The 24,049-nt window shown below is 48.3% G+C and overlaps 1 protein-coding gene across 1 annotated transcript in view; it reads right to left on the bottom strand.

Annotated features, from left to right (window-relative positions):
* Window positions 1-596: 596 nt before the first annotated feature.
* Window positions 597-24,049, bottom strand: part of LOC138267129 (putative ATP-dependent RNA helicase TDRD12) — a 924,858-nt gene continuing 901,405 nt past the window's right edge. Inside the window, exons 14-15 of the mRNA XM_069215983.1 lie at window positions 10,330-10,518; window positions 597-728 (exon numbers count right to left, since the gene is read on the bottom strand). Coding sequence (XP_069072084.1) covers window positions 597-728; window positions 10,330-10,518 — 321 coding nt within the window. The remainder of the gene's footprint in view (window positions 729-10,329; window positions 10,519-24,049) is intronic.

Consider the following 24,049-nt stretch of genomic DNA (forward strand, 5'->3'; position numbering starts at 1 on the left):
CCTGGCCCCCCCCCCAAGCAGGGGCTGACGTCAAAGGCCCAGGGCTAGCCCGCACGGCCACGGAGCCCAGGCACCTCGTAGCCCAGGAGGCCCCCCTGCCACCAAATTCCGGGGGCCTCCCCTCTCCAATGGCCGCGCCGCTCAGAAGGTCCCCAAGCGGATCCGCCGGTGCGCCCGGGGGGCAGAACAGGCCTCACCGCCTCCAACGCGCCACAGCGGCAAAGCTCATCCAGGTAGCGGGCCGCCAGAGGCCGCAACACCACGATGTGGAAGGGGGGCAAAGGCGGGGCCCAACAAGACCGCCGAAAGCCCCCCCGGCAGCAATCACCGCACGCCCCTCACCAACGGGGCCAAAAACACCCCCCAGGCACCCGCTGCGACACACGGCACACCACGCAGGCCGGGCGCGCCTCTCCTTGCGGGCCCGACACCAGCCAGGCCCATCTCCGCAGCACGGCTCAAAGGCCCGCTCCCAGCCGGGCCCCGACACAGACGAAGGCACCTGCCCAGTCCAAGTATCTCCCAGCCAAGGGGAGCGCTAATCACGCCGCTACATCAGGAGAAATGTTATAAAGAGCCCTAAGACTGGCGGAGCCTTACTCAGTGACGGCCATCTTGCTGGCCGGCACGCTCCCGCCCCCCCCCCTTCTGCTGCAGAACTTGCCTGCAGTCAGCCTGCTGTTGGGCAGAAAGGGTGGCTGAGTAGACACCTCCTTCGAACGACCCATCTTTAAGGTTGAGTGAAAGAAGGTCAGGGCGAGGTTCACACCCTGATCCTCATCAGTAACCATCAGCATGGTTACATCAGCCCTGTCACAGCAGATCTTGAAGCGGTTCACATGGATCACCCTTTTGGGTGTCCTGCTAGTGCCCAGGTCTACCAAGTGGGTGACCTCAAGGAGTTATGCCACTCCACAATTTTGAGTGACAAATTTGATGGCCAGTAGGCGGACTGTAGATTCTTGATGTTCATGTAAATACCATGGATTTTGGAGATGAAAAACAGAGCTGCCCGTAAAATTCTTGAGAGTTGGTGTCAGCAAAAGTAGTGCAAGCACAGCTTAAAGAATGCTTCTATTGTTTTAAACAGCACCCTAGCCTTATTGTTGGATAGGGGAATGCTACTGCATATAAGAATAAGTTTTTTACCTTCTATAACACCTCATCTGGTAGAGAAATTCTAGTTGCAGATTCCTTACCTTTGAATGTCCCCCAAGGAATCAGCATGATCCAGAGAATTTTATGAGCAATATCTTTGCGCACTGAATGGTGGCAATCGGCTCTGCGTCCACCATCAGCGTCCTCCGTGCCAGAATGCCATCTCAGGTCTTATACAGGGACCATCCCGGCCTCCTGACGTCAGTTTCCTTTCAGGACTTTCCACAAAAATAGCACAGAACCATGAAGAAAATGGACTACTGTGCTTCAAAATTAAGACCCCAAAAGGGGAGTCCCCATCCCTAGAACTCAGTTCTTAAAGCGGGGGGATGGTTGGGTCCATAAGGAATCTGCAACTAGAATATATTTCTGCCAGATAAGGCATTACCGAAGGTGAGTGACTTGTTCATCTGACTGAAACTTCTAGTTGCAGAGTCTTTACCTTGTGAATAGGTTACCCAAGCACTACCATCCCCAGAGGTGGGTCTGCAAACTAAGCTCAGACTAAAAATTCCTGCAGGACCAAACGGGCAAACGACCAGTCCCTTCGGATCTGACAGACCAGGCAGTAGTGTTTGGTGAATGTGTGCAAGGATGCTCAAGTTGCCACCTGACAGATACAAAGGACTGGAACTCTGCATGCTAACGCAGTGGTCACAGCTGCAGCTCGAGTAGAATGGGCATGCAAGCCCTCAGTGGGTTGTTTTTTGGTCACTGAATAGCAGATCTTACTGCAGAGAACGACCCATCTAGAGATAGTCTGCTTCTGCCTTGCCTGACCTTTCTTCACACTCATAAGCAACAAAGTGTTGATCATCCAACCAGAACTGTTTTGTACGATCAAGGTAGAATAGCAACTCTCTTTTTGAGTCCAAGTGGTGGAGTCTCTCCTCTTCATTAGAGTAATGTGTGGGTGCATAAAACGTAGGCAAGGTGATGAACTGGCCTACATGAAATGGCGTAACCAATTTTGGTAGAAAGGAAGCCCTAGTACGAAGCACCACTTTCTCAGAATAGATGGAAAGGTAGGGAGGCTCGCAGATGACTGTGTCTGCATCTCACTGTCCCTGTGGGCAGATGTAATGGCCACAAGGAAGGCTGTTATCAAAGTGAGAAGCCTGAAAGGACAATTGTGGAGAGGCTTAAAAGGAGAGCACATATCAGAAATGTCAAAGCCAGAATCAAATCCCATTGGGCCATAATGAGGATGGAGGAAACGTGCGAGACAATCAAGGAATCTATATACATTAGGGGACTTAAAGAACGTTGATCAGGCTAAAGAAAGTATAAACAACAGAACCTCAGACAGTGGAGCAGACATATCTCTGTGCCATGCCACAAATTTCTTCCAACGACAGGTGTTTTTGGCTGAGGAACTCCTGGCTGCCAAATTAACATTACAGACTTCAGCAGAAAGTCAAAAGCTGTCAACTACCACCACCCAATCTCCACGCAAAAAGACAGAGTCGACGGGTTGGGGTGCAGAACCCTCCACTGCTGCTGCAACAGAAGATACTCCCAAAGGTCTGACCAGAGGATCTATGGACATGTTCAACAGCTCAGGATACCAGGCTTCATGCCAAGTCCAGAGGCCTAAGAGGATTACTTGAATCTTGTTGTTCTTTATCTTCTTGAGAACTCTGGGCAGAAGTGGTATGGCCAGAAAGTCGTAGAGCAGGTCTGAGATCCACAAGAGATTAAAGCGTCTGAGCAATTGCTGCCAACATGCAAAACTGTTGACTTTGTGAGTTCTCTGCGGAAGTGAATGTATCTAATCAAGGCTCTTCCCACTGCTGTAACAGACCTTGCACCACCTCCGGATGGAGACGCCATTTGTGAACTGTTAAGACATTTTGGCTAATTTGTCTGCTCTGGCGTTCAGAAAGCCAACCAGATGTCGAACCACCAAGGATATACCCTGCTGTTCCAGTCACATCCAGAGGCGTACAGCCTCCTGACAAAGGGCCCAAGACCCCACCTGCCCTGCTCGTTACAGTACCACACAGGGGAGATGTTGTCATTAAACATCTGCACCCTCTCCCCCTGACAGAGGAAAGAAATGCTTTCAATGCTAGCCGAATTACACAGTGCTCCAGCAGGTTGCTGTGGAGCCTTGACTCCACTGGAGACCAGATGCCTCTGATCTCTCCCTCTCCCAGACGGCTTCTCTATCCCAGGAGTGACCCGTCTGTCACTACTGTCAGATCTGGTTGGGGAAGTAAGAAGGATCGGAGTCTGACCCAACCGTGGTTCAATACCCACTGCTGTAGATCTTGGGCAGTTCCCTCTGAGATCTAGACCTTGTCCGAGAAATTCCCCTGATGCTGCACCCACTGGAACTTTTGGTCCCACTGCAGATCCTGCATATCCCCTATGGCATGTTTCACTAGCAGAATGCAAGAGGCCATGAGGTCCAGCAGCTTCACAGTTATTCTCCCCAAAAATCCAGGACAGGGGCTGAAACATTGGTATCATAGCCTCAATATCCTGGACTCGTCACTCGGGATACGCCTGAAACTGCACTATGTCTAGAACAACTCTGATGAAAGGGAGGGTCTGAGAGGGAGTCAGGTGTGACTTCAGCACGTTTATAGTGAATCACAGTGAATGCAGGAGGTCTTCTGTATTCTGCAGGTGGGAGGCAACAGCCTGGGAGTCTGCTTTCAACTGCCAAATGTTGATAGGGGAAGTATGATCTGCGCAGATGAGCTTCTACCACCACCATCACCTTGGTGAACACCCAAGGGGAGCTGGTAAGGCCAGAGGGGAGCACGGTGAACTTAAAGTGCTTGTGGCCCACCATGAACCACAAGTAACATCTGTGGACAGGCAGGAGAGGGATATGAAAATAAGCATCCTGCAAATCCAACAGTACCATCCAGTCTCTAGGACCAGGGCAGATGAAAGCTGAGCTAAAGTGAGCATTTTGAAATTCTTAAGGAAGACATTGAGGAATCCAAGGTCCTTTTTGAGCAACAGAAAGTAGTGGGAATAGCAACCCGACCTACTTCTGGCAGAGGAACGCTCCCTTGGCCAAGAGAGCCATAGCTTCCTCACAGAGCAAGGACAGGTGCTTCTCCATCATCTGATTGTACAATAGGGCATGGATGGAGGGGTAGTCTCAAAGGAGAGGGAGTAGCCCCTTCGGACTACCTGCAAAAGACACCTGTCTCATGTGTTGGATTGCCAGCAGAGCAGGTGATGGCAAATTCTGCCTCCAAATGGCCCGTTGGTGGGGGAGTCAGACAATGAAGGCTTCTGAGGGTGCTGCACATGGAGTTGGGTGGGACTGGCCAGATCGCTGGCTCCCTGATCCACGAGGTCGGTGGATCCTATGCCATCTGCCACACAGAGGCTGGCCAGCATGCGCAGCACGATGGCTGGCCAGGAATGAAGGCGGTTGGCTTCGTAGGCACGAAAGAGACTGAGGGTGAACGAGGGGCACTACGAGGCCCAAGGACCTGGCCATAGCACAAGAATGCTTTAAGCGCTTAAGCACAGAGTCTGCCTTGTCTCTGAAGAGAAGGGTGCCATCAAAGAACATTTCAATCAAAGTAGTCTGGACATCACCTGAAAAGCCAGACGTCCTCAAACAGACTTGGTGCCTCAGGGCTACTGTCGACGAAACTGCTCTGCCCAGTGAGTCGGCCTCCAGTCCACCTCTGATAGTGAGCTCAGCTGCATTTCTCCCATCAGCAACTGCCTGAAAGGGTACAGCCGAGGCCTTTTCTGGGACTTGTGGCAGCACTTAAGCAACCATATCACACAGCATGTGGGAATAACGGCCCAAATCACATGCAGTGTTCATAACACAATGCTAGGCTGGAGGAAGAAAAATCTTCTTCCCAAGTGCATTTTATCCCAATTGGCACAACTTTTAGCACTCTAATGGCCTAGTAAATGGTACCCCTGGTATCTAGGGCTCGGGTACTAAATAGGTCCCTAAGAGCTGCAGCAAGAATTTTGCCACAATCAGGGACCTCTCAACAAATGCACACAGAGCTGCCATTTCAGGCTGCATGCCTTGGTGCGAATAAAAGCGAAAACACGACCTGTCACACCTCCCTATGTACCAGGCCCTCTACCACTGCATGGGATATTTGCAAGTAACCCCTGCAGATGGTCTATAGCTCTAAGGCAGGGTGCATTATATCACATGTGAGGACATATCTACAGGAACAGATATGCCCTTTGTAGGAAGCTGGCTCTGTATATACTATACCAAAATGAGCTATAGTGTGCACAGAGTCCAGGGGTACCACAGAGGATTGACAAAGGCAATAATAGATAATACTAACACTCTATTTGTGGTAGTGTGGTCGAGCAGTTAGGCTTATCAGAGGATAGTGTTGAGCATTTGTTGTACACACACAAGCAATAGAATAAACACAAACTCAATGATTTAACTCCAGACCAGTAAGATTTTATATAGAAAAATAAGTTTTGTTACTTTATTTCTAGAACCACAAGATTCAGTTTGGATGGAAAGGACATAAAATGTAAGGTACTTTGCATAGTTATACTTAGAACTTTGAATGAAACCAACAATGTATACAGTTTTCTTTAAAATTGCAAAAAGCTATGTTAAAAGTTCCTGGGTGAAAAAAAGATTGTACAGTTTTACAGGTGAGTATTCAACTTACAGTTCCTATCTCTGGGTTTTAGGTAGTCCATCACTGGGTGTTCAATTTAACCCTAAACACCCACCACAATCAACACAGGACCGGTCGGGTGCAGGGGGTCAAAGGAGAGCCAAGTTAACGTGGGCCCCCATGGAGACGGTGGTGCTCGGAATCTGGTCAGCCAGCATGTAATTACCCGCGACTCAGAGGGCAGACCAGGGGGGATTAAAAGAGCACTGGAGGGGCCACAAGTAGGTACCAAATCTAGGTGGTCTTCTGGATTCTCTCTGCAAGCATTGTCGTGGGGGCTTGGAGGGGTCAACCCAGGCTGGGCTCTTGCTCCCAATCGTCTGGGGACCCTTTCTTGCTGCGTGGACCATCTGGACATTGGCCGTGGGCAACAGGTGCACAGGGGTCAGGACTCGTTCTTGGTCCTTTGGGGTGCAGGGAAGTCCTCTGGAGTTGTCAGAGGTCGCTGGGTCCGTTGGATGGGTCGCTGCTCCTCTTGCAGGTTCTTTGAAGCAGGAGACAGGCCGGTAGGGCTAGGGCCAAAGCAGTTGTCATCTTCCTTTTCTTGGGTTTTCAGCTTAGCAGTCCTTCTTGTAGGTCGCCAGGAATCTGGTGAGCTGTGTGCAGGGAGGCCCTTAAATCCTAGATTTAGGGGCGTGTTAGGGGTTGGGGGCACTAGCCAAAGGATACTGTCCCGGAGGGTGGCTACACCCTCCTTGTGCGCACTACCTTTGGGGAGGAAGCCACATTCCTATTCCTTTTGGTCCCTGTTCTCCAAAACAAGATAGGGGATTCTGCAGGGAGGGAGTCACCTCAGCTCTGGACACTTTAGGGGGGGTCCTGGCTTGGGTTGGACACTCCTCCCTGTTTTCCCTTATTTACCCACCAGACTTGCTTCCAAAAGTGGGGCTTTGTCTGAGGGGCAGGCATCTCCACTACCTGGAATGCCCTGGGGCACTGAAACCTGAGGCTTGAGCCTTTGAGGCTCACCGTCAGGTGTTACATTTCCAGCAGGGGGAGGTGTGAAGCACCTCCACCCAGGGCAGGATTTGTTTCTGACCAAAGAGTGCACAAAGGCACTCACCCGATGTGGTCACAAACTTGTCTGAAAGTGGCAGGCTGGCACAGACCGGTCAGTCCTACTCTAGCAGTTGGGTTAACATACAGGGGGAATTTTTAAGATGCCCTCTGTGTGCATTTTTAAATAAATCCCCCACTGGCATCAGTGTGAATTTATTGTGCTGAGAAGTTTGATACTGAACCTCCATGTATTCAGTGAAGCCATTATGGTGCTGTGGAGTTCGCAATGACAAACTCCCAGACCATATACTTAATATGGCTACAATGCACTTACAATGCCTAACAATGGGCAGACACTGTAGGGGCATATTGCTTATGCAGCTATCCCCTCACCTGTTGTGTACCCTGCCTTAGGGCTATAAGGCATGCTAGAGGAGTGGCTTACCTATGTCACAGGCAGTGGTTTGTGGGCATGGCACCCTGAGGGGGATGCCATGTCGACTTTACCTTTTTTCTCCCAACCAACACACACAATCTGCAATGCCAGTGTGCATGTGTTTGGGTGAGGGGTCCAGTAGGATGGCACAATACATGTTGCAGCCCTTGGGGACCCTCACTTGTCCACAGCCCTTGATACCACTGGTCCTGTTTACAAGGGACTTAGCTGTGTGCCAATTGAGGAAACAATGGTACAGTTTCACACTCAGTCAAGCCGGCATCAATGTCAGGCAAAATGTGTCTTTTTAAGGGGTGGTTGGTTGAGGTGGGGGGGAATGCCAAGCCAACAGGGACATTTTCCTACAGTAGTGCCTAATGATTTTACTAAGATTGATTTTCCTCTATGAGCTATAAGTACCGGCCTGCGCTGTTCAATTAAAAAAATAATTAAACAATGGTCTGGCCAGGTAAGAGGATATAAAGCCAGGAACACGATTAAACGACAAAGCACACAGATGTACAGCACTGATATGTGTAATTAACTCAATATGGAGAGACTCCACAGAAGGAGTACATGATTTGAACACACTTTTTGGCTAAGCAATCAGTGAGACTACTGTAGTGCATAGTAAAGTCAAAGGATTGCTATTTTACCAGGGTCATGCAAACCTTACTCTTTGCAATCAAATGTGAGCCTGCATCTCAATTGTGGGGCAGTAAACAAGTAAAACATGAGTTTTGCAAGCAGATGTTTCCATTCACTTGGAATCTATCCAGAAGAGTGATTGGGAAGGCGTTTGGGTTTAGTCAGTTGGCAGATGTCTGTATTTCTAAACTCTCCACAGTGGAGGGCTGAAGAAGAAAGTCTCGGACCCCAGGGTCAAGTCTATGCTGCCTTGCTACTTGCTTACTCATTAAAACACAATATCCTGTCTTTGCCCAGGTGCCTACCAGCACCTGTCAATGTCTCAATGAACGGCAGAAGTTGAGGACTTCAGTAAGTGCATTTGTTTTTACCTCTATAGTTGGTAAGATGAGGTCTAAAACTGTCACCACTCTCTTGATCACTGTTGAAACTAAGATAAAGTTCTGGGTTGCTATAGCCAAGTTAGGTATTGATAGACCATTGTCTGGTGTTGTGTAGACTACTGGCATCCTGTAGGTCTTCAAAAATGTCCCCATCATCGTAACAAGATTCACCCTGATGACTATCATCAGTATAGTCTGGTTCTGAGTGGCCATAGGTCTGGGCTCTAGATGAGGGTTCATTTCAGAGTCCTGTAGGTCTTCAAACATTTTCCCATCATTGTAACAGGATTCACCCTGAGTATCATTATTAGACTGTGGTGTATAGAGTAGTTCTGAGTGACCACAGTGCTTGGGTCTAAGTGAGGATTAATTTCTGAGTCCTGTAGGTCTTCAAAAATGTCTCCATTGTTGTGATAAGATTAATCTTGATCATCAGCAGCATGTGGTATTTTAGACCAGTTCTGAATGAGAGCAGTGTTAGGGTCTAGGTGAATTTATTTCAGAATCCCATAAACCTTTGGAATCCATGTGAAATGTCTGATGTCAGGACCTGCATCAGGGTACTGACCAGTGATGTCAATGCCTGTGCCGTAGTTGTGCCAGTCTCAACTCAACACCAAAAAAGCCTTCCATATCCACGTTTATGTTCAACATCAGCTTTGGCTTCTGCTGAACAGGAAGAAGTGTTCCCTTACATTTTATAAACTATATTTTTTGCCAGTAGACAATCTGGACATAAAAGCACGAAAAGTACTTTCTTTGAAGAAGAGATTTTGCTCCCCACTTTAGAGAACAAATGTATTTATACAAAAAAAAACACTCTGTTGAAGTGATCAGTGCAGCTGATTTAGAGCATTGCTTTGGTAAATTTTTGATTCCAAAATACTGCTGATAATGTCTACATGGCCGATGACATTAGCCTTAGGAAGACACGGAGGATACAACTGTAACAGAGAATGTTCATGATCTAAAGTTGATGTGGTACTTTAACACATTTAAATTAATTTGGTTGACTGAAGTGATAGAGCAGTGGTTCCCAAACTTTTGGCATCTGTGGACCCCCACTTTATCATTATTAGAACCCAGGTACCCCCACTGAATCGTTATTGGAATCTGGGGGACCCCTCAGTGAGTCATTAATAAATGCTGGGAACCTAATCTATTAATTTTATTTAATTTTCTAAGCAGTCATGGACCTCCTGATGAGGCTTTGCGGACCCCCAGGGGTCCCCAGACCACAGGTTGGGAACCACTGTTATAGAGGATTAGGGTACATTGTGGCATACTTGTAAGTGCACTGGATTGCAGTCACCCTATATTTGCTGAACTACTTCCACTCAGCAACCTTCAGAAGGCGCAAGTGACGTCTCATAGCCCAAGGCCTTATGAAAAAAAGAGGAGGGCCTTATAAAAACAAAACAAAAAAAAACACAAAAATAAAAAAAACACAAGACACTGCCATTTCAGCTAGGCACATACTTTAATCTCTAAAATGGCTTGAAGGCTGCACATATTAAATGATGAACATTGTCTATCTGACTACTTTATCCTGTGTTTTCCAAATTAAAACCCATATAAACTAACTAAAATTAGACTGATCACACATCTTTCATTATGAGCCTGGGAATGTCCAAGAAGAAGCACATTAAATTGCAGACTATGTATAGCACATACAGCCTGCCACACCCACAGTCCTCTTTTTAAAGTGATACATTTATAAGTGATATCTGGGTCACATCCAGCAATCTGCCTTTATGTATCTGTGCTAACCTACTCATCTTTAACTTTATGGGATAGGAGCTAGAACCACTATATTTCAAGTGGTGCAATTGTGAAATTTGTTACTTGCAGCCTTAAGATGTAAAGTTCATCTGGGATTTAAACAAATCATCTAAACAAATAAAGCAAAAAAATGATTGTCTCAAATCCCACACAGCCCCTAAGTCCAAATTGTCTCTGGAGTTGATTGCTACAATGTCATGCAACCTTCTCTGAATAAGTGTTTTTCACATAACTGTAACCTTGCTAAGTGCATACTTTCTTTTTCACTTACCCCATTTCTAGATGGCAGTGTCCTGCATGCTGCAGATGAAAATTGCAAATATGTAAGAACTGGGGGAACGTAAGTCATAGGATTTCTCCCTTGAGGTGATATTACAACAGTATCACAACCATGAACTATTGAAGGCCAACAGTAGGATTCTGTAAAATCTGGTCCACAAAACTTATTTCGGATGAGCTCCTAAAATGGAGATTTAAAAAAGAAGATACCACTAAAATAGAGAATTGAAAACATGTTACCAAACAGAGAGACAATTAACCCTATACATTTTCATTAATTTCCAAAGCTTTTCTAAGCTTTTTCCCCATATAAGATAAACAGACCGATAAGGTTACAAAATGAAGTGCAATGTACTGACCATGTACATGAGATATTACAATTGAAGTGGCTAGAACAGACTACTATTTCACAATGATGAGGCCAACCCTGCCCACTGCAACATTTTATTTTGCTATATTCTGTGTAGGAGCAGGACACCACCTTAAGTAAGCTAAGACACAAAAACAGAGGGAGATTAAATTAAAGGAGAGAGCGATAGAACAGAATGTTGTAGTAGCCAGCTTCACTAATGAGTATTTCAATTATGCATTTAGCAGTGATTACAAAATGTTATTCTGGTGAAGTGCCCTATTAGCAGTGCATAAACTAAATATTTACAAAATCTTAAATAAGAGTGAATTATCAAACACCACCATAAAGGCCTACCCTTGTATATTAGGTTTTCAAGATCATATATGCTCTTGCACAGATGCCCACCATGTTTGGTTTCATCACTTGTCTGCTTTTTTCCAATATGAAATTATGATTTTAACTACAAAGGTTAATCACAGATCCAGCAAAAAGATGTTATCATTAAATAAGGACTGATCAGAAGAACTGATGTGCGATTCAAAAATAATGTGAACGCTCCTCAAGAAGACATTACAGAAGTCTGTAACATATGCATAAGTGGAATGCATGCGGATCACCCTGTTCAGTTTGTCCTTTGATTGGTCATGTATGATGGTAAGTTATATTCACACTGCTGAATCAGGTCTCAGCGAATATAACAGTATATGTGCCACTGTTGTAGGAGAAATCATGAATCGACAATCCATGATTCCACTTGTTCTCAATTACCATTAATAAACTGGTCACATTTGGTTTGAAATTAAACTTTTTAACTTAATAGTCACTCTCAACTTTAGAAAATTAAAACTCACATTTTGGAAGGTTCTATTCATTATGAAGCTGAGTAAATCACTTCTGTTTCAGTAGAAACAAGACACAGGAAATACACCCTTTTCCTCCCAGGAGGTTCAATTCTAACGTTATCATCCCTCCACAGCCAGCAAATTTATGAAATCTACTCTGTAATCCAGCCTCAGACTTCTGAACACACTGACTGTACGCTTATCATTAATAAGGCAGTATTAATACACTCCCAGGAAAAAAAGGACTTAGGATAGCCATACCAAAGGCATTCCCTTTATGTAAGATTAATACCAAATAAACTGCCTTTCAGTAAAGTGGTCCCTATAGGATTATTCAGTTCAAAAGCATAAACTTTACTGTTGAAACTAAAGAGTGAACAAGGTAGGTTGTTTGCTGGATTCAAGGGGTCTTTCCCTTCCAACAGCATTATAACAGAGTAGCCTCATAAAGTCTTTTAGACTCTTATTACTGTGAAAATATCTTAAAATATCTAATAAACTGGGAGCAAGAAAGGCTTCAAATGTTTCGTAGCCTGAGTCAACTGGATGGCCTTAAAACTTTCTTTAAGTGCAATTTATTTTTCTAGTTCCAAATAATCTTTGGGTTTCAATGTTGGTAGACTGACTTGGGAGACATAACATATTAAATGGTAGGAGGGGATCCCTCATGGTACAAAACTTAGGAAGTCTCTAAATCACTTAAATTATGGTCTACTCTGTTAAAAAAAGCATGTTAGATCAATTGCTAACTCTGCCAACCCAGACAAACTCACATGGTCTGAGCTGGATTATTTTATTTTATCTTTATTATGCTTTCCTGCTAAGAACTCTATTTGATCTACTTCAGTGTTCTGATTTTGTTCAGTACGGATAATAAGTCTCCAGAATGTGGTTGGTTTCAAGAACTATTAGCTTCTTTTCCAGGGCACTACCTCCATTTTTGTATGTATAGGTGCAATAAAAATGACTGTACTTTGAATCAAGGCTTTTATAGCATGATAAAGCATAAATGTCCTATGGATTTAATAATGTCAAAGAAACCCGTAGGAAGTCCACCAAGGGGCCACTTTGGAAGGTACCTTCCTCTGCCACATCCATCAACAAGCTGTCCTTTAAGGGGAATTATTAACAATATAAGCGGAGTCTGATGATGGCGTATCCGTCCTAGGGGTATCAGACTGATGCTTTCCTTTTGGCGAAGGATGAGTTTAATTCCACTATGGCACACTCCCTCTTTTTCTTATACACATTAAGTGGGTTACATTGAGTGACTGCACTAGTTGAACTTGCCCCTCTTGTGGCCATAGCAAGGAAATAGTAGAGCATACCCTCTATTGCTGTCCTGCTTACATGAAAGTGAGAACTAGATGGCTAGTGTTGTTGTATTGTCTTTGGGAGTAAGGACATTTACAGAGACTCTCCAACTACTGAAATTTGATACTAGGCAAACTATTGTTTTTGCCACTTATAGATATTTGCAATCCCTGATGAGGATCCAGAGAAAGTGGTCTGTCTAATACTGACCCCTCTTGCCGTAAAGGCAAGTGTTCCAATTTTTTGTCAGTATGGTTGAAAGCCGATAATTCCACCCCTTTTGCTTTTAGATGCATTTTTGCTAGTTTTAGCTGTTTTTATTTAATCAAATCTTCCTTGTTGGTAGTCCACTCTTTCATGCTTGTTTTGTTTGTTATGAACTTTAAGGCAGCAGTTACATTTAACTGCCTTAAAGTTTTTATCTCTGTATTTTATTGTTTGTTTTATTGTTTAAATTTCTTTATTGAAAATTTAGATTTAAAAAACAGAAAAGGGGAAAAAGGGATAAAGGCACAGGAGGGTGTTGCAGCACCCAACATTCCCCAACAAGAAACAGGCAACAGGCCCGTTCCCCTCCTTAACCTCCCCTCCCCCCAACCCTCACGTGTCAGAGACCCCTATTCTTTTAATTGAAGAAGTCGCAGAAACCTGGGGAATGTCAATTCCCTGAACTCGCCGGAAAGCAAAGTCAGAAAAGGGTGCCATAGCTCTCTATAAGAGTCCCCTTGCGATGAAAGGGATAAGGTGATCCTCCCCATCTCCAGGATCAGCCAAAGTCTCTGTAACCACCCCAGCTGTGTAGGAATCCAAGGTGTTCCCCAGTGAGTCAGTATATTTTGGAGAGCTGCTCCCAACGCCAGACCTATCTGTCAGCCACACAGACTTGAGCGGGAACGTTAGGGGGTTCAGAAGACCCAATAGAATATATGCTGGGAAGCGTGGAAGTTGGGGGTTCATGTGACTGTAGATGTCATGTAGGACCCCCTCCCAGTACCCAGCCAGCCTCGGACATTCTCATAGTACTTGGGAGTCAAGATGCCTATAATATTGTAACCCCTCCAGCAAAAAGGTGACCGTGTGCGGTCAATTTGGTGGAGTTCTGCCAGGGTGAGATACCAATAAGTGGCTATCTTTATCGCAGTCTCCACGCTCGCGGCGCAGCGCGCTGTGCCCTGTGGCGAATCGCCTCCCACTCCTCTGGCATCAGGGATATCCCCAGCTCAGCCTCCCAACGAGTCTGTCCCGGGATGCTAGGAAATGGGACTGTGCGCTGTAGTAGATTATACAAATCCAATATAATGTGTTTATCAGTTTTCCTGGTCAACAACCATTTTTCATACTTTGTGGTGGGGGTGGCAGGCCATCTCCCTAAACAAGGGGTGCAACACCCAGTGCCGAATCTGGAGGTAGCACATTCTCTCCCTCTCAGGGAGAGACTGGGTCCTTCTAAGGTGTTTGAAAGAAAGTATGCCCGCTCGTCAAACAGATGACCGAAAGAATGTCGACCAAAGGTCGTCCAGTCCCAAGAGGCGCAACAGTCCAGGCCCGGGGAGAAGTCTGGGTTCCCCACTATTGGTAACAAGGGGGACGGATAGGAGGTCAGACCGCCCGAACGATTTGCCTGGTCCCACACCTTCATGGTGACTCACTAAGATGCCCTCTGGGTGTATTTTACAATAAATCCCACACTGGCATCAGTGTGCATTTATTGTGCTGAGAAGTTTGATACCAAACTTCCAAAATTTCAGTGTAGCCATTATAGAACTGTGGAGTTCGTAATTGACAAACTCCCAGACCATATACTCTTTATGGCTACCCTGCACGTACAATGTCTAAGAATGGACTTAGACAATGTAGGGGCATAGTGCTCATGCAACTATGCCCTCACCGGTGGTATAGTGTGTAGGAAGTTGACTCTGTATATACTATCTCAAAGTGTGAGATAGTGTGCACAAAGTCCAAGGGTTCCCCTTAGAGATTGATAGTGGCAAAATTAGATAATTCTAATGCTCTATTTTGTGGTAGTGTGGTCGAGCAGTAGGCTTATCTGAGGGTAGTTAAGTATTTGTTGTACACACAGGCAATAAATGAGAAACACACACTCAAAGACGTAACTCCAGGCCAATAGTTTTTATATAGAAAAATATCTGTTCTTAATTTGTTTTAGAACCACAAGATTCAAGTTGTGAAGTAAATACATAAAATGCAAGGTACTTCAGACCTGTAAGTATTGAACTTTGAATTAAAGCAGTAGTACACACAGTATAGGTTAAAATGGCAATAAGCTATATTAAAAGTGGACACAGTGCAAAAATAAACAATTCCTGGGGGAGGTAAGTACGGTTAAGTTTCTCAGGTAAGTAAAACACTTACACAGTGTAGGAAAGTACCATCTAGCCTGGCATGTTACCCCCGTTTTTACGGCACCAAACTTCAGCTTCACTGGTCCTCTGGGTCCCCTCACATCGTGACAAGCGTGGTCCCTGGAACACAGGTGGTGGATCCAAGCGACCCCGACAGTCCAGAGGTCCATCTGGCCAAATTTAGCAGAGGTAAGTCCTTGCCTCCCCTCGCCAGACAGTAATCCTGCGTACTGCGTGAACTGCAGCTGCTAGGGCTTCTGTGCACGTTTGCAATGAATCCTTTGTGCACAGCACAGCCCAGGTCCCCAGCACTCCGTCCTGCATTGCTCAACTCGCTTAGTTGACCACCGACTTCATGAGACCTTCCTTTGTAGTGTTGAGACGACCGCCGTGCTCAGTTTTCTTGAACCCATGTTCAAGTACTTCTGCGGGTGCTGACTTCTTGTGCGTGAGCTCTCTGTGTTGCTGAGGGCCCCCTCTGTCTCCTCTTCCAAGTGGCGACCTCCTGGTCCTTCCTGGGCCCAGGCTGCACCCCCTTTTCTACAACCACGACCTTTGCAGCTATCAAGGCTTGTTTGCAGTCTTTCTCCAAAGAAACAACTCTGCATCTTCCAGCACTCCGTGGGACATCATCTGTGCAAAGGAGAAGTTCCTGGCATCTTCCGTTGTTGACGAATCTTGAGCTTCTTCCACCCGGAGGCAGTCATTTTGCACCTTCATCTGGGGTTTAGTGGGCTCCTGCCCCCCACGGACACTTTTGTGACACTTGGACGTGGTCCCCTTCCTTTACAGGTCCTCAGGTCCAGGAATCCATCTTCAGTGCTTTGCAGTCAGTTGTGGTCTTTGCAGAATCTCCTGTCACAACTTTAGTGTGCTTTCTGGGGATGTAGGGTCACTTTACTCCTACTTTTCACAGTTTTGGGGTGGGGTATCTTGGACACCCTCAGTGTTTTCTGACACTCCCAGCGACCCTCTACACACTACACTAGGCCAGGGGTCCCGAAGTGGTTCGCATTCCACTTTCTTAGTATATGGTTTGTGTTGCCCCTAGGCCTTTTGCATCCTATTGTATTCTACAGGGTTTGCACTACTTTTATAACTGTTTACTTACCTGATTTTGGTTTGTGTGTATATTTTGTGTATTTTACTTACCTCCTAAAGGAGTATATCCTCTGAGATATTTTTGGCACATGATCACTAAAAAGTACCTTTATTTTTAGTAACTCTCAGTATTGTGATTCTTATGATATAGTGCTTTATGATGTAAGTGGTATAGTAGGAGCTTTGCATGTCTCCTAGTTCAGCCTAAGCTGCTCTGCTATAGCTACTTCTATCAGCCTAAGCTGCTAGAACACTACTAATCTACTAATAAGGGATAACTGGACCTGGCACAAGGTGTAAGTACCATCAGGTACCCACTATAAGCCAGGCCAGCCTCCTAAACACAGTCAGTCTCCTGGGAATAGGCATCCCACCGTTGGGGGTTCAAGACAACCCCAAAGTCACTGTACCAGCAACACAGGGCCGGACAGGTGCAGTGGTCAAAGGAGGGCCCAAAACACATAGGTGCCTATGGAGAACAAGGGTGCTCCGGTTCCGGTCTGCTGGCAGGTAAGTACCTGCGTCCTCGGGGAGCAGACCAGGGGGGGTTCATAGAGCACCAGGGGGGGTTCATAGAGCACCAGGGGGGGGGGGGGCACAAACAGGCACACAAAACACCCCCTGAATGGCACAGGGGGGCCGGGTGCAGTGTGAAAAGTTGGCATTAGGTTTGCTATAGAAAGCAATGAAGGGACCCTGGGGGTCACTTAGGTGATGCAGGCTGGACACAGGGGGGCTTCTCGGGCCAGCCACCGACTGGGCTAGGAAGAGGGGTGGCTGTTAATCACTCCTGCACTTGAGTTTGGTTCCTCTCAGTCCTGGGGGCTGCGGATGCAGTGCTTGGTCCAGGCGTCTGGTTTCTTGTAACCAGGCAGTCGTGATCAGGGGGAGCCTCTGGATCCTCTCTGCAGGTTTCGCTGTGGAGGGGTGTGGGGGGGTGACTCAGGTTACTCACGTCGTCGCAGTAGCCTGGGAGTCCTCTCTGCGGTGTTTGTTCTCTGGAGCTCGAGCCGAAGACGTCGGGTGCAGAGTGAGAAGTCTAACGCTTGCAGCGAGAAGGGAGAGTTCTTTGAAAGTTGTTTCTTTGTTGCAAAAATGTAGCTATTGGTGAACAGTGCCGCTGTTCTCTGGAGTTTCTTGGTCCTTCGGGTTCAGGGTAGTCCTCAGAAGTCGCTGGTCCCTGTCGGATGCGTCACTGTGCAGGTTCTGTGAGTCTGGAGACAGGCCAATGGGGCTGGGGCCAAGTCAGTTGTCGTCTCCGCGGGGCTTTCAGGTCAGCAGTCTTTCTTCTTTGTGTAGGTTGCAGGAATCTGATTTCCTGGGTTCAGGGTTGCCCCTAAATACTAAATGTAGGGGTGTGTTTAGGTCTGGGGGGCAGTAGCCGATGGCTACTGTCCTTTAGGGTGGCTACACCCTCCTTGTGCCTCCTCCCAGGGGGAAGGGGGTACATCCCTATTCCTATTGGGGGAATCCTCCAAAACCAAGATGGGGGATTTCTAAAGGCAGGGGTCACCTCAGCTCAGGGCACCTTAGGGGCTGTCCTGACTGGTAGGTGACTCCTCCTGGTTTTTCTCATTATCTCCTCTGGACTTGCCGCCAAAAGTGGGGGCTGTGTCCAGGGGGCGGGCATCTCCACTAGCTGGAGTGCCCTAGGGCATTGTAACACGAAGCCTGAGCCTTTGTAGCTCACTTCTAGGTGCTACAGTTCCTGCAGGGGGGAGGTGTTAGCACCTCCACCAAGTGCAGGCTTTGTTTCTGGCCTCAGAGAGCACAAAGGCCCTCACCCCAGTGGGTCTGAAACTCGTTGCAGTGGCAGGCTGGCACAGACCAGTCAGTCCTGCACTGAAGGATTGGCTAAAATACAGGGGGCATCTCTAAGGTGCCCTCTGTGTTCATTTTGTAATAAATCCAATACTGACATCAGTGTGAGTTTATTATTCTGAGAAGTTTGATAACAAACCTCCCAGTATTCAGTGTAGCCATTATGGAACTGTGGAGTTCGTTTTTGACAAACTTCCAGACCATATACTTAATATGGCCACACTGTACTTACAATGTCTAAGAATGGACTTAGACACAGTAAGGGCATAGTGCTCATGCAGTTATGCCCTCACCTGTGGTATAGTGCACCCTGCCGTAGGGCTGTAAGGCCTGCTAGATGGGTGACTTACCTATGCCACAGGCGGTATTTTGTGTGCATGGCATCCTGGGGGGGATGCCATGTCGATTTTTCCTTTTTCTCCCCACTAATACACACAATCTGCAATGGCAGTGTGCATGTGTTAGGTGAGAGGTCCCTTAGGGTGGCACAACACATGCTGCAGCCCTTAGGGATCTTCCCTGGTCACAGGGCCCTTGGTACCACTGGTACCTTTTACAAGAAACTTATCTGTGTGCCAGGGCTTTTCCAATTGTGGAACAATGGTACATTTTTAAGTGACAAGAACACTGGTGCTGGGACCTTGTTAGCGGGGTCCCAGCTCACTTCTCAGTCAAGTCAGCAGCAATATCAGGCAAAAAGGGGGGGGGGGGGGGTACTGCAACAGGGAGCCATTTTCCTACATAGTGCACCCTGCCTTAGGGCTGTAAGGCCTGTTAGAGGGATGACTTACCTATGCCACAGGCAGTGAGGTGGGCATGGCACCCTGAGGGGAGTGCCATGTGGACTTAGTCATTTTCTCCCCACCAGCACACACAAGCTGTGAGGCAGTGTGTTCATGTGCTGAGTGAGTGGTTCCCCAGGGTGGTATAATACATGCTGCAGCCCTTAGAGACCTTCTCTGGCATCAGGGCCGTTGGTAACAGGGGTACCATTTACAAGGGACTTATCTGTGTGCCAGGGCTGTGCCAATTGTGGGAACAAAGGTACAGTTTAGGGAAAGAACATTGGTGCTGGGTCCTGGTTAGCAGGGTCCCAGCATACTACCATCAAAACTGGCATAAACAAAAGGCAAAATGTTAGGGGGTAACCATGCCAGGGAAGGCATTTCCATACACTCACTCTCTGCGCAAAAGGTTCCATATATAAAGCGAAGAGCAAGGGGGACAGTGGGCACCCCTGACGGGTCAGGTGGTCCACCGAGAAGGGGGTGGATGACACCCCGTTGACCTTGACAAAGGCCCCCGGCTTGCTGTAGCCCCCTTCTATCCAGGCCCGAAACCAAGTCCCCAGGCAAGTGTCCAAGCGTTGTGTGGAGGTGTGACCACTGGACACGGTCAAATGCATTCTTGGCGTCTATACTGAGCAACATTGAGTTCCTCCCCGGATGCTGTGCCTTGTCCACCGTGTGTAGTAGTCGTTTTGTGTTGTCTCCACATTGTCGGCCTGGGATAAAGCCCGCCTGGTTGGATTCTACCAGGCCAGGCATCACCGGGTTCAGATTGGCTGCACGGATGCCCATCAGGAGCGTGAAATCAACATTTAGTAGTGATGTAGGCCGGAAGGAGCTGCACTCCTCTAGGTCCTTCCCGGGTTTTGGGATGACCACAATGGCCATGTCCAGCATAGATGGTGGCATGTCCCCCGGTCCCCTGATGTTGTTGGAGTCGGGTCAAGATGGGAGCCAAGCTAGAACAAAACGCCTTGTTGAAGGCTCCAGAGAATCCATCCGGCCCAGGGGACTTCGAGGCCTTGAGTCAGGCTATTGCCGAAATGACCTTAGCCAGATGGATGGGAGCCTCAAGAGGGGCAGCCTCCTCCGGCGTCAGTGTAGCCGTGAGGGCCTGTTCCAAATAATGAAGTGAGGGCCCCAGGTCAGCCTGCTGTGCAGAGTATAGGTCCCGGTAGAAGTCACGGAAGGCTGAGGTGATCCGTATATTGCTCTTGATAACCATTCCTCAGGAGTCTAATTGATGTCACCGTCACCCTCTGGTGCTGAGCCCTAAGTCTACTGTTCAAGAGGCGGCCGCATCTATTGCCGCCCACTTAACAGGAGTGTGGCAAATGTAAAGCTGAGTATTCCGCCCTGTCCATGTTGATCCCCTCGAGTTGCAGTCAAGGTGCGTTAAGTTGTCTCCAGACCCTCGGGCCACCGTCCTCTTGTGTATTGTTTCGAGGTCCGTCACCTGCTGCTGCAGGTGAGCTCTTTTCTCACGTCTGAGTTTGTTACCTGCTGCGGATATACCTCTGAACTCTCCTCTAATCACCGCCTTCAGTGCATCCCACAGAAGTGGTAGCAGGGTATCGGCCGTATCATTAAATTCCAAGTAAGTGGAAATAGCTTTGGAGATCTGGGCGACCTCCTCCGGTCTCATCAGGAGTGTGGATCTCAGTTGCCAAGGGTGGGGCCCAGTGCGTCCGAAGGGGGCATTAAGTGTGAGGGTAACCGTTGCATGGTCTGATGGAAATAGTCCCATATGCACTATGTCCCCAACCCTCTCTTCGATTTCATTGGTGCCCAGATAAATGTCTGTACGTGCGTAGTTCTTATGAGCGTGTGAGTAAAAGGTGTAGTCCCTTGTGTTGGGGTGTCTTTCCCTCCACAGATCTTTAATTTAAGCCCCCATCCCTCTAAACCCTCCAGGCCCCTTTCATGCATGGCTCCTGTCCCTCCGTATCGCAAGGCAAATCTGTCCCGGTCCTGATGTAGAACTGTATTGAAGTCGACCCCAATAAACACCTGTCTATCTTGTTTAGTCATTACCTCTGTGAGGGCCAGAGGATGAACTCTTCCTGACCCTCATTGGGAGCATAGATAGACGCCACCACAATCCGGGTCCCCCCCCAGTATGGATCCTGTAAGCCAGAAGATGTCCCCGCATCTTCACAATCTTGTCACCCACCTTCCCCTTGAAAGCACACAACACCAAGATCGCGACCCCGCTACTTTCCTCCCAACGGAGAAGTGTTGTATGGGAAAAGCTCTAGACCGCATCCTGTGCTACTCCGGAGGAACTAGTCGAGTCTCCTGAAGGAGACATATGTTAAGTGTGATTAGTTTCACTGACATGGGGAAGGTATGAGGAAAGCAATGTCAGGCAGAATGTCCCGGAGGGGAGTTCTGCTGTGGCCAGCCTGTTGCTGGGCAAACGTAGTCTGTGTATGGGTCCCGTTTGTATTGTAGCTGCCGCTGAACATAAGCGTTGCGTCCCTGTCCCCACCTAAGAAAAACAAAACAGTAAATCAACATGATCAAACAATCCCAGAAAGGGGAGCCAGATAAGTTGGCATAGTCCGGAGGACGCGCCTCAGTCCAAGGAGCCTGCGCCCTAATCAGTTCAGTGTACTGGGGGCGCCCCCCCTGCATCCTCCCCACCCCACCTGAACCTATAACTCTAGCTGGTAGGCCCACAGTCGTCACCCCATGTCCTGAGCGTCCATCTTCCTGTCCCCGTTGAGTGACTCCAGGACTGCTCTCCTTTCAGACACCATAGTCTCATTGTCTGGATCCACCATGCAGAACAGTCTTCCACCTTGCAGGCCTCTTAATCCTTCAATCCATAGTGGATGAGCCCCGACCTCTGCCCTGGGGGTCATCCAGCTGGAGGACTTTGTATGCTTCTTTCAGAGAGCGGACTTGGTGCAGTTTACCCTTCCATCTGAATAAGAGCCAGAAGGGGTGCCCCCAGAAGTAGGGAACTTTATGATCTCATAGGTAGGAGGTTATGGGTCTTAAGTCTCTCCGCTTCTGGAGGGTGATAGAGGCCAAATCCTGATAAAGGAGCAAAGCGTGCCCACGAAAATTCAAAGGATGTTGCTCCCTTGCTGCTCGGAGGATGTGTTCCCTCAGAGGGAAGTCGTGGATACAAGCCAGAGTGGCAGCCAGCAGAGCGTGAGACGGCCTTGGTGGGCCCACTCTGTGGACCCTATCGATGCGTACCTCCCTCTCAGCGGACTCCCCCAGAATTTGATCAAATAGGGCCTGCACAAATGAAAGTATATCCCCCTCTTCGGCCCCGGTGGGTGCCCCTCAGATGCGAATATTGTTCCTCCTCAACCGGTTCTCAAAGTCTTCTGCGTGTGCCTGGAGCTCAATTTGTTGGTCTTGAAGCCGGATATTTTCCTGCTGTAGCTGTTCGACCTCCTCACCTCTGGCGTTTTCGTGCTCCCCCGGAGACACCACTCTTTTCGCCTACCTCCTCGAGCTCCCTGCGCATTACCTTCAAATACTGCAAAAGGTCCCTCTTCACAGCTTGAATGACATCTCGGAGTGATGCAAAAAGGCCCTCCAGGAAGCACCTAGTAACAGGAGCCCCCTCGTCCTCCCCTCCCTCCTTGTCTAACTGCTGAGCAGATCCAGGGGTCTCCCGTTCCGCCTTGATACCCGGTGGTTTGGCTAGCATGTCCTTGACAGATCTGTCCTTTTTCCCTTGCATTGTCACCATTGTCTCGGGTCCCTCAGGCATAGCTGGCTAGGCCTTGCGCCGTTCTCCTCCGGGAAGGGGGCAAGCCAGGTCTGCCGGGTCTCTCCCTCCCAGCTCCACAGGCCCTGATTCAACCGCTGTTGGCACCTAGGGCCAGGCTGGCTGTGCATCCGTCAGCTCCGCCGCGCCCAAGGGGTCCGCCAAATGGGCTCCCAGCCTCCACTCCTGACCAGCGCTATTCCGGGCCCTCACTCCGAGACACGGCTCCCCATTTAGCCGCCAGCCAACAGCAGGGTGCCCAGGGCTTCTCCACAGGCACGTTGCCCCCAGCCTGTCTCCTCCAGTGCCTCCAATCTGTCAAGCATCTTGGGGACCCTCTCCTTCATTCCGCAGGGACCCCTCCTCTGATGCATCTCCCAGGGCTCCCCTCCGACACCTGGCACGTGGCTCCGTCGCTCAGCAGGCAGGACCTCTCACACGGGCTGGCCCCCGGCGTCCCCGGCGCTCCATCCAGGCTTTACAATGACAGCGCTAGATTGGGCTGAACCCCACCCGAATGCGCCCGCCGCCAGGTCCCCAGGCCTCACCGTCCGCTGCTACCACTTTATGGTCCCTCGGCGGGCCCCGTTCTGGTTGTCGTTCACGCCCCGGTCCCTGCACCCGCGTGCCTCAGCTCTAAGCGCTCCTGGGCTGGTGCACCACACGCGCAGCTCACCTCCACGGTCCCTCAGGCCAACCACCAACGTCCGGCAGCCGGCCCCCACCTCCAGGGGCCTCCTCGCTCAGGCCGCCGGGTCCACTGCTCTGCTACCGGGCGAGGGGCACTGACATTTTGCCGCAATGCGGGGCCACGGCCCCTGCTCTTCACGGTCCCGGGGCAGGTGAGGTGCTCTTCACGCACCCCTGTGGCCGGCGAGATGTGTTTCCAAACTCCAGGGACACTGGGTGTACTAATGATGCCCCCTCACCCCCAGGGGCAGCAAGAGGGGGATATCCCGGGTGGTGGGACGGAGAGGCACGATCTTGCGACCTATCCAGCCGCCATCTTGGCTCCACCACGTTTAATGTGTTTTAGATAGTACTAGTTGTTTGATTTTATCTTTGACGGTTCATATGTGTAGGAAGTTGGCTCTGTATGTACTATTTCACAGTAAGAAATAGCATGCACAGAGTCCAAGGGTTCCCCTTAGAGGTAAGATAGTGTCAAAAAAAGATAATTCTAATGCTCTATTTTTTGGTAGTGTGGTTGAGCAGTAGGCTTATCAGAGGGTAGTGTTAAGCATTTGTTGTACACACACACAGGCAATAAATGAGGAACACACACTCAGACAATTCCAGGCCAATAGGTTTTTATATAGTAAAATATATTTTCTTAGTTTATTTTAAGAACCACAGGTTCAAGATTTACAAACAATACTTTAAATGAAAGGTATTTCA

This window comes from Pleurodeles waltl, chromosome 12 (genome assembly GCF_031143425.1).
Source record: "Pleurodeles waltl isolate 20211129_DDA chromosome 12, aPleWal1.hap1.20221129, whole genome shotgun sequence".
In the NCBI taxonomy this organism is placed as follows: domain Eukaryota; kingdom Metazoa; phylum Chordata; class Amphibia; order Caudata; family Salamandridae; genus Pleurodeles; species Pleurodeles waltl.